Source organism: Lampris incognitus, chromosome 16, assembly GCF_029633865.1.
Source record: "Lampris incognitus isolate fLamInc1 chromosome 16, fLamInc1.hap2, whole genome shotgun sequence".
In the NCBI taxonomy this organism is placed as follows: Eukaryota; Metazoa; Chordata; class Actinopteri; order Lampriformes; family Lampridae; genus Lampris; species Lampris incognitus.
Genome location: NC_079226.1, coordinates 21408876 through 21422468, shown reverse-complemented (window position 1 = coordinate 21422468; position 13593 = coordinate 21408876). Strand labels below are relative to the sequence as shown.

Sequence of the window (13593 nt, the reverse complement as noted above, 5' to 3'; positions counted from 1 at the left end):
CCATCGGAAACTCAACAATATTTTCTTCCGTTCGAAAATGGCGCGTAAACGCTGACTTTCGGGATTATTTCTGCGTTCACAGTTCTCGGTAGTTCAGATGCATGACAAACGAGTTACTGCCACCTGCCGGTACTACACGAAAGCGACGCTTGGATTTAGCGGGCGGGGCTCATTTTTTTAAAACCATCGACACCATGGTGAGGTCTTAGTCAGGAATGGTCACATTATGTGTTGCGTTACCGAGCCGATTTCAGCGGAAGCACACTGCGAAACAACAAATCAAACGGTCCATGCACACTCTTAACGTTACAGCGAGTATTAGTATATGCACTGCACTGATCTGGTCATTTTCCCAGGGTCTACAAGTGATGAACTCTGGACTCCTTTGACTTTTGCTTGAAATTCTTGAATCTCTTCATGGTATTCTACAGCTGGCTTTAATTCGTTAACATAATATTATTACAATAATCACCCACTATCTTGGATTGACACATCAAGTGAATAATGTCTTGGATTGACGTGTCAATCCAATACAACACTTTGACGTGCTTTGCAAAATTTCACCGAGTTTCAAACTGTTTTGGAAAATGTGCGACTTCGCCCATAAAAATGATAGGCAAAAGGGGCATGTGAGTCCGCCCAACCCACAATGACGTCACTGATTCAGTACTGCGCAGCTGCGGATAACGTTCATTCTGTTCCATAACGCTATTGGCTGTGTAGAGGCATTGCGCGATTCCGCCATGCCATGTTATTGGTTAGTTTCAGACTTTTAAATTTAAACTGATACGTAAACGAAGCGGCCGAGCGCTTTTCAAACGAAAAAAAATCATTCAATCCACAAGCGGGCCGTGTGCTTTGAGCAAGTGGCATATCCTAACTAACTTCGACTGCTTTTCGAGGTAGGTGATGGAAATAAGACGATATTAGCTACACGATAACAGTGGATGCTATATGCCAAATGGGATCGAGTGTTTGTTACGAGGTGTTAATTTTTCACCGAATTAAAGTTGTTGAGCGTTAACGGCTGCTAGCGGATAGCCAACATTCTGTATTAATGGCTTTTGGTGCGGACTCGAGTCAGTTTGAGCCGTTAGTTCGGTTTGTTTTGTTGATGTGAAAGCTGTTTTTCCGAACATCAAGGGAACGCACCCGAGTCTTTCAGAAAACGGGGGTCTGGGTGCGGTTCACCTGGACTCTAGTGCTGTTCGCATTTGGTGTGAAAACTATCCGAACTGAAATCAGTAAGTAAACACTGTTGATGACGTGTAATTTGTTTGACGGTCACACAATCATCAGCAGGAAAGGTGAGCTATGGTCGACGGGGGAAATCTCCTGTTTATTAGAAATTTGGGCGGATGAAAATCTTGTGTCAATGGAGATTACTCACAAAAACACCGACATTTTCAAATTCATTTCGCATTGCCGCCTGTCTGTGCAAAAACCTCCTTATCCAGGCAGCTCGCATCACTCGTGAGCCGGGATCAGACTATTTTGTCTTTCACGTTAGTTATAACGTCAGATTAGGCAATCGTAAGTGCCATACATTCTTGCTGCGTCTTCGCCGGCAGGCTGGCGACGCCACAAGTATGACCCGGCCAACCAATCGTCGTATGCTGCTTTCACGATCTTGCGTGAGTTCATAGGTTGTCGGGGAGGAGGGTAAACAACTTGTCAATCGTGGCTACAGAAAACTTGCGTGATGCTGGTGGTCTTGTGTTCCAAAAACGACAAAGAAAAGAAAAAAAAACGATTGTTGACGCTATTGTGCCTAGTGCTACTGGGGAAGGACAACCTAGCATAGTTTAGCCAGCTGCTAACAGGGTTGCTGAAGTGCTTCCGGTATTTCTCGCCAACATTTAGCCAATCTTTTGAATCTGTCATGGTCCTCCCTCGAGGAAACGTCAAAGAGGCAGGGGTATTGTTGCCACTGTTCAACGAACCTTTCCTCGGTTTCGTCGTTCCGCCTGACAGCAATGACAGCATCGCTTTCTCTTTGCCATGTTTGCCATACGTATGTGCACCAGAGAGCACTCTGTCGTCCTTTTGGTCAACGTCAAGGAACGTCGTAGGAGATGTCAAACTAGGCAGGAAAATACCCCCCCCCTCCGAAAAAACTGACATGGTGGACTCTGCGTCGGGGTGTCGTTGGGGGTCCCAGGCGCCACATCGCTGTTCCAAACTCATGTCACACTACACGAGGTGAAGACGCCCGTTCGTCGTTCCCGACGTTCATCGGGCCCGACGCTTGAAATTTGTCGGCGACGTCAAAATTGGGCTGAAATCGTGTAGTCTGATCCCGGCACAGCGGGACGCATTTATGGCATAGTAAAATGCCGAACACGGTTATTTTGGTGCTCACACCATATTAGCAAAAAGATGGGGGGGAGGCAAATAGTTTGTTCTATTGCGACATTGATTTAAAAAAACGTGTGGATGACGTAAACGGACCAGGGTTCACAACCGAATAATATAATGTCAAGAGAGCAGTAAGGGGAGCGGGGATACTCGCACTCGAGTTCGGACCAGCAAAACGGACCAAGTGTGAGTGCGGTGTGGGTAGCCTCACCCTGTTTTCCAGCCCAATAACTGCTCAAAATCCGCTCAAATTGATTTTTCTTAAAATTGCCCAAATATTTTAGATAATAAACAATGCGAATTAATTCAAAAACGATAGCAACAATATTGTGGCTCACCACAATACTTAACAAGTTTAACAATACAAAACAAACAGGAGAACCTTAAAATCAATCCTGAACCGCACAGGCAGCCAGTGGAGAGAGGCCAGTATAGGAGTAATATGGTCTTCCTTTCAGATACCGGTCAGGAGCCTGGCTGCGGCATTCTGGACAAGTTGCAGGCGGTACAGGGATGACTGACTAATCCCAATATACATGGGGTTGCAGTTAGTCCTAGTGGGAGGATATCAAAGTGGGTGACTTTCTCAAGAGCTTTAAGAGAGAAACAGCTTGATTTTGGCACTAGTAGGAAGCTGGAAAAAAATGGCTTTTACTACTGCATTAACTTGCTTGTCAAACTTGAAGGCGGAATCAAATATCACACCAAGGTTTTTGACATGAGGTTTGACAAGGGTGGACAGGTTGCCAAAACTGTTTGTAAACACTTTAACGGAGTCAGGGGGGCCAAAAAGGACAACTTCAGACTTAGTCTCTGTGTCAGCTCCTTATGCCTATTTCCCTTCACACAGGATGAGCTCTGTTGCTGTAAATGATGAGAATCATGGGGTCTGCCCTGGGAGGAAGAAAAGTATCTCAAGTAATGACATTTTTGCTCTGGAACAGACGACTGGGAGGCCATCCATCTTGCGTCAAGCAGAAAACTTACCCAACAAAACCGTGGCAAAGGGAGCAAAGGTATAGAAAAAAGTTCTATTGGGGTACTGAAGGCTGAGTCCCACTTTCTGCCTTCTGTTCCTTTTGAAAAAAAAAAAAACAAGGTGACAGAGGACATAAAGTAACTCATAACAAACGGTCACATGCTGTGTTTTTCTCTTATGGTTATTAACTCTGAATAGCCTTGAGCACAAGGGGATTTTTTTTTTTGTCCAATTAGCATTTTTGCTATAACTTCTTAATAACAAGAGAGTGCTTTCATCTGCTCTGAGCATCTCAGTTTTATGAAGTGTATGCTTGTTGTTTTCTATTTCACTGGTGCTGCTTAGATTTATTGGGCCATGCAATAAAAATGACCCTGTAGACCAAAATCAAGTTTACTTACATAAGGAATTTGACTTGCTAGGATACATAAATGCATAAAAGCACTTTGGAAACGATCCATTATATAAAGTAGAAAATCTGAGTAGCCAATCATTATCGATAAGAAATTTACCTAGGTGGTTAAAGAAGAAACTAATTTTAGAAGTATTTGGTCATTTCTGTAGTTTGACGAATCTGCAGAGTGGCTCTCTGTAGTATTTATATTGTACTGGTAAACAACATGAACACAATCTCACCATCAATCTGGGGATTAATATTGATCTAGGCATATGAGCTTTTACAGTTTTAATTGATTTAGTTAAATTCTTTGACGGCCACTGTCTTGTTAATGAAGATATTCTTATGATTGGTTGTTTTTGTTTTGCTTTGTCTGGTATCTCTCTGGAAGGAAGTTTGTGATATATGTAGTTGCCAGGGTGAGAATGGCCTGCAATGATATTGCCTGTGCACCTGCCTAATTTGGCATCATAGAAATCCTGGAGGCTGGGCAGCTTGAAGCTGATGGTCTTCTCCCTTCACTGATTGCTGCTTTGTAGTTTGGCCTTGCCCCGGGAGGTAACTGACATAAACCAGACAGTTAGAAAAAGGCTGGGGATGGACCAGATAATGGCTCTGTAATAGTGGGCCTTTGATGTTTGTGGCAGGTTGAACATCTTCAGCTGCTAAATAAATTTGTGGCAGGTTGAATATCTTCAGCTGCTAAATAAATTCCATCCTCTGCTTCAGGTTGTTATGGTTGCATGAGGAAGCCAGCTGCTTGACCTCTCATCTGCACGTATTCCTTGGGAGCACCAGTGTTTGGGGTCCATGTGTTTGGGGTGTACTTACCCAGCCTGACATGCCAACTCCTGTCTTCCAGGAAGTTGGTGATTCACTGACAGATGGCACTTGCACAGTCAGATGTGTAGGAATAGCCTGCAGGAGCTTGTGGTTCAATTCCATTTATTGTCATTAAAAACAATGTGCAGGCACATGTTAAAAACGAAATAAGGGCTGCGGCTTCGCCAAACATTACAAGACAGACATAGACAAACATAGTATAAGATATGTACAGATGAAGACTAAAAGCTAATGATAAGTTTAAAAAAAAGAGCACGAGTATAAACATATTTACAGACATTCAGTGGGTAGCCAGGTTCAGGTGGGTAACAGCTTGGGGAAAGAAGCTGTTTTTGAGCATGGTAGCGCAGGCTCTGAGGCTCCTGTAGCGTCTCCCAGAGCACGAGGGAGAACAGTCCATGGTTGGGGTGGGTGAGAGCTCTGTTGATGCTGAGACCCCTTCGAAGGCAGTGTTTGTGATAAATGTCTTTTATGGCTGGGAACTCGGTACTGGTGATATGCTGGGCCGCCTTGACGACCCGCTGCAGAGCTTTCTGGTCTACTGATGTGCAGTTGCCTTTGCACACTGAGATGCAGCTGGTCAGGATGCTCTCTATGGTGCAGTGGTAGAAGTTGGTGAGAATTTTAGGGGCTAGACAGGTGCTCCTCAGCCTTCTCAGGAAATGCAGGCGTTGTTGGGCCTTTTTCACAAGGGTCTGGGTGTTTGATGTCCAGGAAAGGTCCTCGCTGATGTGGACTCCCAAGGAATTTAAAGCTGGACACATGCTCCACTTCCACCCCATTGATGTGTATGGGGGAGTGGCTGCAGCTTCTAGACCTCCTGAAGTCCACAGTCAGCTCCTTCGTCTTCTGCACACTGAGGACAAGATTGTTGATGGTGCACCATGATGTGAGGTGCTGAGTCTCGTCCCTGTTGGCCTTGTCATCATTGTTGGTGATTCAGCCTATGAGTGTGGTGTCATCCGCAAACTTAAAGTTTTGAGGGGTGAGTTAGCAGGCAATCGTGGGTAAAGAGGGAGAAAAGGAGGGGGCTCAGAACACAGCCCTGAGGGGCACCTGTGCTGAGGGTCAGGGTGGAGAAGGTGTAGTCACCTAACCTAACAGACTGAGGTCTGTTGGTCAGGATGTCCAGGGTCCAGTTACAGAGGGAGGGGTTTAGGCCAAGGGAGAGGAGTTTGGTGGTTAGTTTGGCAGGGATGATAGTGTTGAAAGCAGAGCTGTAATCTATGAACAGCATCCGGATGTATATGTGTTGTTAATTTCAAGGTGGGTCAGAGCAAAGTGCAGGACAGTGGCAATGGTGTCCTCCGTAGACCTTTTGGGACGGTAGGCGAACTAATGTGGGTCGAATGTGGGGGGGGGGGTAGTGTTTTTGATGTGAGCCAGAACCAGTCTGTCAAAGCACTTCATGGCAATGGGGGTGAGTGCTATGGGTTGGTTGTCATTTAGACATGTGGGTGTTGATTTCTTGGGGACAAGAATGATAGAGGTGGTCTTAAAGCATGCCGAGGCTATGGATTGGGACATTGAGAGGTTAAATATAGTTGTGAAGACCTCAGATACAGTGTACATGTATCTTGGTGTAAACACTGGTTTGGCTAGATACTGTAGGAATCAGGCCTGTGGTGGCCACATCTACCACAAACCTTGTTGCCTCTGTATGAACTGAGGGAGGTCTGACATGGCTTGTCTGGTTGGCTAGTGCTAATCTTTCAAAGGGGTTTGTGACCATAGAGGACACGGTGAAAGGTTTGCTGTTTTTTAAACCCGTGTTCCTTGATTTTTGAGGAATAGTATGATAGAGCGTTGAACCATGCAGAGGACCAGTAACTGGGTGAGAAGGTTACTGAAAAGGAAGCCTGTTGCTGAGCAGTACTACGGGATGGCTATACAGAGAGTCTTGAGTCAGGTGCTTACCTGTGCTCTTCTCAAGAGTCATCTGGCATCCCACATGTGCTTGTCAGTGGGAAATTTGGAGGGGTGTGATATTCTTGCTATGACAAATCACTTGTGCTCAAGTTATCGTATGACTCCACATTTTGTGTGTATAGGTTTGTTTTCAGACTCCAAGAAGAGACCCAGTCACCAAAAGAATTTTATCTCCCACAAAGTCTGTTAAAATTACAAGCATAGATGAGTGTACAAGAGCCATGGATACTTTAACTTTACAGTTGGATAACACAAAGTAAGTACTCAACTTTCTTGTACTCCATATGCCACTTCATATTACACAGCTGACTTAACTAATCAAGATTCTTTTGAATTTACAGAAATTTGCCTCAGGAGTACACTAAGCCATTTGATGAGCACAGATCTGGTAAAAGTAAACTTTCAGATATTGCATCCTCATTGTTATTTATGACTGCTCAGTAGAGAAAATTATTTGTTTTACTTGTCTTATTGCCTTTCAGTATGAAATATGCTAAAAAAATAAACTTACCTTGGCTTTCTTTCTTCCACAGAAGTGTCATCCTATCCCAAGGATGAGATGCCCATACAAAGTAACACTGGTTATCAGTTGGATTTTGATAGTCTTGATGACATCAATCCATTTCAGGGGTCTAATAAGGTGGCACTTTCGCCAGCGAGGCCTGCAGTTGAAGAACTTCCTCCAGGGCAAAATTGCCCTCAACATGAAATACCAGAGGAGCCCACCAAAACAGAAACTGTACTGGACGAGACCCTTCCATTCATCCTCTCAGTGGAAGATTCTTTCATTAATGTCTCCACAAACATATGCTCTACAGATAGCAGTGTTGTAACTGTGGCAAAAGACACAAATGTTGAGGATCAAGATATATTTTCCACGCCACCTCAAGAGGAACTACCTGCAGTCACATATTTAGGTGATGATCAGCAGAAGACCATGGCCAGTTTTTGTGTGGAAGATTTTCCGCTGCCAACAAAAGGTTCCTACAACTTGGACTTGGACAACCTTGACTCAGTCGACCCTTTCCAAACTGGTGGCTCTAAAATTCAGAATTCCCCTGTCCTTGGGAGAAAAGTTGCATGCAATGATGTGCCTGTTAACGTGTCCCCAGTAAAAGAAATGCAACCTGAAAATACCTTTAATGTTCAAGAGGAACCTGTTGATTCTGAGGTGAAGCTCACAGCTGCAGTGGCTCCCTTTTCCGATGATATCTCCATGCCAACAGATGATAAATCCATATCCCAAGCTGTTTTCACTTCAAAGGAAGGCCCAGTCAAACTTGAGTTCAATTTTGATGATGGCAGTGAGGTGACGCAAAAGCCACCCCCCAAGAAGTGTAGCAAATGTCCTCCTGACCTGAAATCTACAGAGAAAAGGCCTGCACTCGAAAAGGACTCCACGCCACCAAAAGAATCAACAGCTAGCACTGTTGCCATTCAGCAGAAGACCATAGCCAGTTTTTGTGTGGAAGATTTTCCGCTGCCAACAAAAGGTTCCTACAACTTGGACTTGGACAATCTTGCCTCAATCAACCCTTTCCAAACTGGTGGCTCTAAAATTCAGAATTCCCCTGTCCTTGGGAGAAACGTTGCATGCGATGATATGCCTGTTAAAGTGTCCCCAGTAAAACAAATGCAACTTGAAAATACTTTTACTGTTCAAGAAGAGCCTGTTTATTTTGAGGTGAAGCCCACATCTGCAGTGGCTCCCATTTCCGATGACATCTCCATGCCAACAGATGATGAATCCACATCCCAAGCTATTTTCACTTCAAAGGAAGGCCCAGTCAAACTTGAGTTCAATTTTGATGATGGCAGTGAGGTGACGCAAAAGCCACCCCCCAAGAAGTTTAGCAAATGTCCTCCTGGCCTGAAATCTACAGAAAAAAAGCCTGCACTCAAAAAGGACTCCACATCAGTTAAAGAATCATCAGCCAGCACTGTTGCCATTCAGCAGAAGACCATAGCCAGTTTTTGTGTGGAAGATTTTCCACTGCCAACAAAAGGTTCCTACAACTTGGACTTGGACGTCCTTGACTCAATCAACCCTTTCCAAACTGGTGGCTCTAAAATTCAGAATTCCCCTGTCCTTGGGAGAAACGTTGCAAGTAATGACGTGCCTGTTAACGTGTCCCCAGTTAAAGAAATGCAACTTGAAGAGACTTTTAATGTTCAAGAGGAATCTGTTGATTCTGAGGTGAAGCTCACAGCTGCAGTGGCTCCCATTTCCAATGATCTCTCCATGTCAACAGATGATGAATCCACATCCCAAGCTGTTTTCACTTCAAAGGAAGGCCCAGTCAAACTTGAGTTCAATTTTGATGATGGCAGTGAGGTGAAGCGAAAGCCACCCCCAAAGAAGTTTAGCAAATGTCCTCCTGGCCTGAAATCTACAGAGAAAAAGCCTGCACTCGAAAAGGACTCCACACCACCGAAAGAATCATCAGCTAGCACTGTTGCCAATCAAGTTGATGAGGCTTCTATTCCGACTGGTTCCTACTTGAACTTGGAGAAGTTTGACAACGCTAACTTCAATCCCTTTGGAAATAGTTCAAAAATGGCAGACTCACCAAAGTGTGGCATAAAATCCAGCCTTGCTGGCAAAGCACTGACACCAGTCATTGAGAAGACAAATCCTGAACCAAAGCCCAGCCCTGTGGAGAATGAAGCTGTACTCTCAATGTGGTATGATAGATCCCCCGCCCCCTTTTCAGAATACTATGCGTTTATTTGTGAAAAGCAATTTAGTTGTCAAACCAATGGAAGATGTGCCACATGTACATGCCATCATTTGATTAGATCTAGATTTTGTATTTTCTCTCTTCAGTTCTGGAGATAATTTCTCGCCAAAGAGTGAATCCAGTCATGCTGCCCAGAATGATGATGTAAGGCATATTGTATTGACATGTAATATAGCAATTTATATATATATATACACACACACACACAGTCTTTTTTTTTTTTATTAGGAGTGTTTGTTTCCATCACATAAATGGGTTCTCTCCTTGTAGAATAAAATGTCAAAAGAAGAGTCCAAGGCTGCCTCTGACTATGATCTGGGATCTCAAGCTGAAGCGGAGCAATCTGTACTGAGTGTTCCTGAACCTTTCAAATTGGGTCAACATGAACAGAAGTCACAGACTGGCTTGTCAGAACCCAATGAGGTGTTTGTTCCTGGAACCATGTGTGAGTTAGCTGACTGTACATTTCATCTGGCTCCTCAATTTTACTAGGAACACTTGACTTTTCCATTTTAGCCTAGTTGTTTACATCTGTGATGACAATACTCCTAACAATAAAGTAATACTAGTGTTGAGACTTGAAGTGATCTTAAACTAAAGATACATTCAGCACTGTACCCTTTACAATTTCCACTAAAATAGTGATGATGAAACTTAATTGTGCAGTGCACGCATTCATAATTTTTGCAAACTTGTGATTTTTTGGGGGGGGGGGTTGGCTGTGCCTGAGGAAACTAAATATTTTGTAGATGTTATGTTGGTGTGCTACGTTTTTATTGCTGCTAAACATTTAATGCTGTAAACATGCTTTTCCACCCCACCCCCAGTTATGTCCAATGACTTCGATGGGCAAATTGACTACCTGGAACAGTTTGGGTCTGGCAATGTGAGTATTTACTTTGTACTTGGGTTTTTTCTCCCCCCTTTCAAATTATTTTTGGATCTAAAATTTGGTCTCTCTTTTTTTTATCATCAGTTCAAGGAGTCTGCCCTGAGGAAGCAGTCTCTGTATCTCAAATTTGACCCCCTACTGAAAGACAGTCCTAAGAAGTCTGGAGGCCCTGCTGTTCAGAACTCTCTCCCTCATCCTTCTATGTTTGCTTCACAGTACGATATACTGTTGGTTTATTGCTGCCACTGGAAATTAAAACTTTGTTTTATGTTGATCATCTTGGATACTACAATGAATGAATCAAACCAATTTAATCCCTTTTTTAAACATTCTTTTCACCAGTTTGAAGGCACCACAGACAACAGAAGAAGCGGCAAAACAGCCAAAAAATGAACATTCCAAATTGGTTGATGATATGACAACATCAGTAAGTCATCCTTATTCCACCGCTGTTGACTGATGCCTGATAAAAGTGAAGTGTTCCTCTGACTGGAGGCAAAGCTAATGATTTCCTAATGACAGTTCTGGTTTATTTTATTTTAGTTGGTGGGTCCTGTCATCCAGAATCCTCCAATGCTTGATAGTCTGGTCCCTCCTTTCCCCCAGCCAGCTAACACGGAGGATGCGATCATTGAAATGCTGAAGTATAGTCAAAAAGACTTGGATGCAGCCATTGCCAAAGTCCAGGCAGAGGTAGATCTTGAAAGTTGTATCTGCTTTAGTCAAATTTGGTTTTGTATTGCAGTTTAGTTGCTTTTTCGGTCATTTGATGGTCAGCATTGAGTTAATTGTCTTTAAGAAGCTTTTCTAAGATGTATTCAGTTAATTTTAAAAATAAACATAGTGCAGTATTCACTATTTTGACATGGGTTTCTAGTTGGCTCGATTCTGTGTGTTTTAGACCAGACTGCTGAAAAAGAATTTTAATATCTGTTGGTTTTGGATGCAGCAAAAAAATCAGATGCAAATTTAACACAATCTTAACGTGATCTTGGAAGCATTTCAAAATGTGTTGTCATGCGTGTTAACTTGTTATTCTAAAATCATTACATGTAGTTTTGAAATGGAGAGGTTATTTGTTTTTCTGTTTTTAAATAGGCAGAGAAAAAAGAGGAGCAATGGAGTGTTAAGTGTGCGAAGCTCTGCGAGGATGGCCATGAAATGAGGTAAGCCACGCATTGTTCGCATCTTTTGTCACACAGTCCTATTTCTGGAGCTGACATCTTTTTCCCCTTCTTTCTTTTGTAGGAAAGTGATTTCTGAATTTGAGCTCGTAACTGCACAGATATTGGGTAAGTTATCGGGATTGTTCCACTTGAACCGCAACGTCCTGCAAATCTCTTCACATTATAGATCATTGCCAAGGCACATCAATACCAATTAATTTTGAAAATGACTCCTCTTAAATTGCTGGCTTTGCTTAGCTAATCAAGAGAAGGAAAGGGGGATGGCCCAGGAAAAGCTTAATAAGGCCCTGCTGGAGAAGGAACAATTAGCAGGGGACCTGAATGCCATGGAGAAGTCTTTCTCTGAGCTCTTCAAGAGACTGGGAAAGTACAAGGATGTCATTGAGGGTTACAAGAAGGTGAGCGCTCAGGGCCCCTTCCCTTAATAAACTAAGCATTTGATGTTTATTGTTAATGTGATGCTCAGTAATTTGAATTTTGAATTTGTTTTCTGTGCCAATCTAGAATGAGGCGACTCTGAAAGCGTGTGCTGAAGAGTACTTGATGACAATCAAAAAGGAGGAGCAGCGCTATGAGACCCTAAAAGCCCATGCTGAAGAAAAAATTGACCGGTAAGGAATGCCAGCTTGTTACATTTGACCTGTACAATTTTGGCCTGTGACTTTTATCTATTGTTTTATTTATCTAATTTGACCCATCCTTAGCGCAAATGAAGAGATTGCTGAGGTGCGGTCCAGGCTTAAGACAGAGGTATCAGCACTTCAAGCACAGCTGCGTAGAGAACAGCTAAAGGTGCAATCACTGCAGAAGAACCTGGACCAGAAGGTAAGTCGAGATCTAATAGGCAAGTAGTGACGATGACAATGGGAAATTGGGAGGACTTTTGCAATGGATTTAATAGATAGAGCATATCTTTATCCATTTTATCTTTCTTTCTCTCTCAGGTGAAAGAGGCTGAGGAACTCTCCAACCTTTGTGATGAACTTATCAACAGTGTCCAGAAGCGCTGAATGCAAATTTTTTTTCTGTTTTAAATTCTCATTACTTTCCTCCTGTGTTGCTGTAGATCTTTAAGTTGTTTATATATGTTGCCATTTCTTGGTCTCTTATGTTGTTGTTGTTTTTGTTGTTGTTGTTATGCTAATAAAGAGTTGCTATAAATTACAATGGTAGTTTTGTAATTAACTCCATAAATATTCTACCTTGATAATGAAAGCTGATGTTACTTATGTGTCTAAATTGGTCCCCTATATAACCACATGGGGGCAGTGTTTATTTTATTTTGTGGTTTACTAAGTCTTACAGGTGTTTGGATTTTAAAGCATAAGTGATGGACAACGCAAAATATTTTACCTGCATACACTTCAAGTTTTGTAAGACGCATAAAAATTACGTAGATGCCCAAGTTTACAACCTACATGGTTTTAAATGCTTGATATTTAATACATTCTACTCGTTTATCTGGAGCCAAAGCTCATCCCATCCTGCAATGCTTACAACAAAACAACGGCTGGTCCAATACAAAGGTCCCCTTCTTTCCTGGGCAATCAGTCCTGTCACATCACTCTCGGTGCAGGACAATGCACTTCCTAAAGGGTGAAAGGAAATCCTACCTAGATTGGAGTTGAATGAGGTGGTAGTGTAGAGCAAGGACTGGGGAAAGCAGAGAGGATTGATTCACTTTCTTAAATGGGGAAAGATGGTCGTCGTTTGGTGTAGTCTTGCAGGGCACATCACTCATCTAAAGAGGACCGTGAGAGTGCTTGGTGTCTGTACCGTATCTATTCAGTCATTTATCCCACAAACTGCTTTTCTTCTGCCAGCTACCCTCTGTGTCACCCTCTGCAAAAGTCAACTAGGCCCATCTGCCTTGTCGGAGAAAGAAAGCCAACCGGTCTATGGTGGGGGCCTCCCGGTGGCCCTTATCTGTTAGGGTGGGGGACTCCCAAAGAAAAAAAGGCATCTCATTCAGAATGGGTCTACATCCTCGATCAGCAGGTAGATGGGAGCCTTTGAAGAACATCCTGATATCTTCCACAGGACAATATAAAGTGCAAATTTTTAGTTTTAAGCATCCGGTGTGAGCCTGTAAATGTGGATTGTGATTAATCAATATCAGGAGGGATGAGTAATTTTCAAGTCATTTAATTGAATGGCTAAATCATCTATTTTGAGATGATTTAATTTTTGAACTTTTTAAGAATATATCATACAAGATTGTCAAATATAACCAAATACATACAATACCTACATAATTGCATGAACTA

The 13593-nt window shown here is 42.8% G+C and overlaps 1 protein-coding gene across 1 annotated transcript; it reads left to right on the top strand.

The window, feature by feature from the left end:
• Positions 1 to 838: 838 nt before the first annotated feature.
• Positions 839 to 12481, top strand: tacc3 (transforming, acidic coiled-coil containing protein 3). The gene is made up of 17 exons (XM_056295533.1): positions 839 to 902; positions 3209 to 3374; positions 6629 to 6762; positions 6848 to 6894; positions 7040 to 9191; positions 9334 to 9391; positions 9518 to 9692; positions 10075 to 10133; positions 10224 to 10354; positions 10482 to 10566; positions 10683 to 10832; positions 11238 to 11305; positions 11388 to 11431; positions 11564 to 11724; positions 11831 to 11937; positions 12031 to 12151; positions 12271 to 12481. The coding sequence occupies exons 2-17, from the start codon at positions 3210 to 3212 to the stop codon at positions 12334 to 12336; spliced, it is 3723 nt and encodes a 1240-aa protein (XP_056151508.1). The 5' UTR covers positions 839 to 902; position 3209; the 3' UTR covers positions 12337 to 12481.
• Positions 12482 to 13593: the final 1112 nt, after the last annotated feature.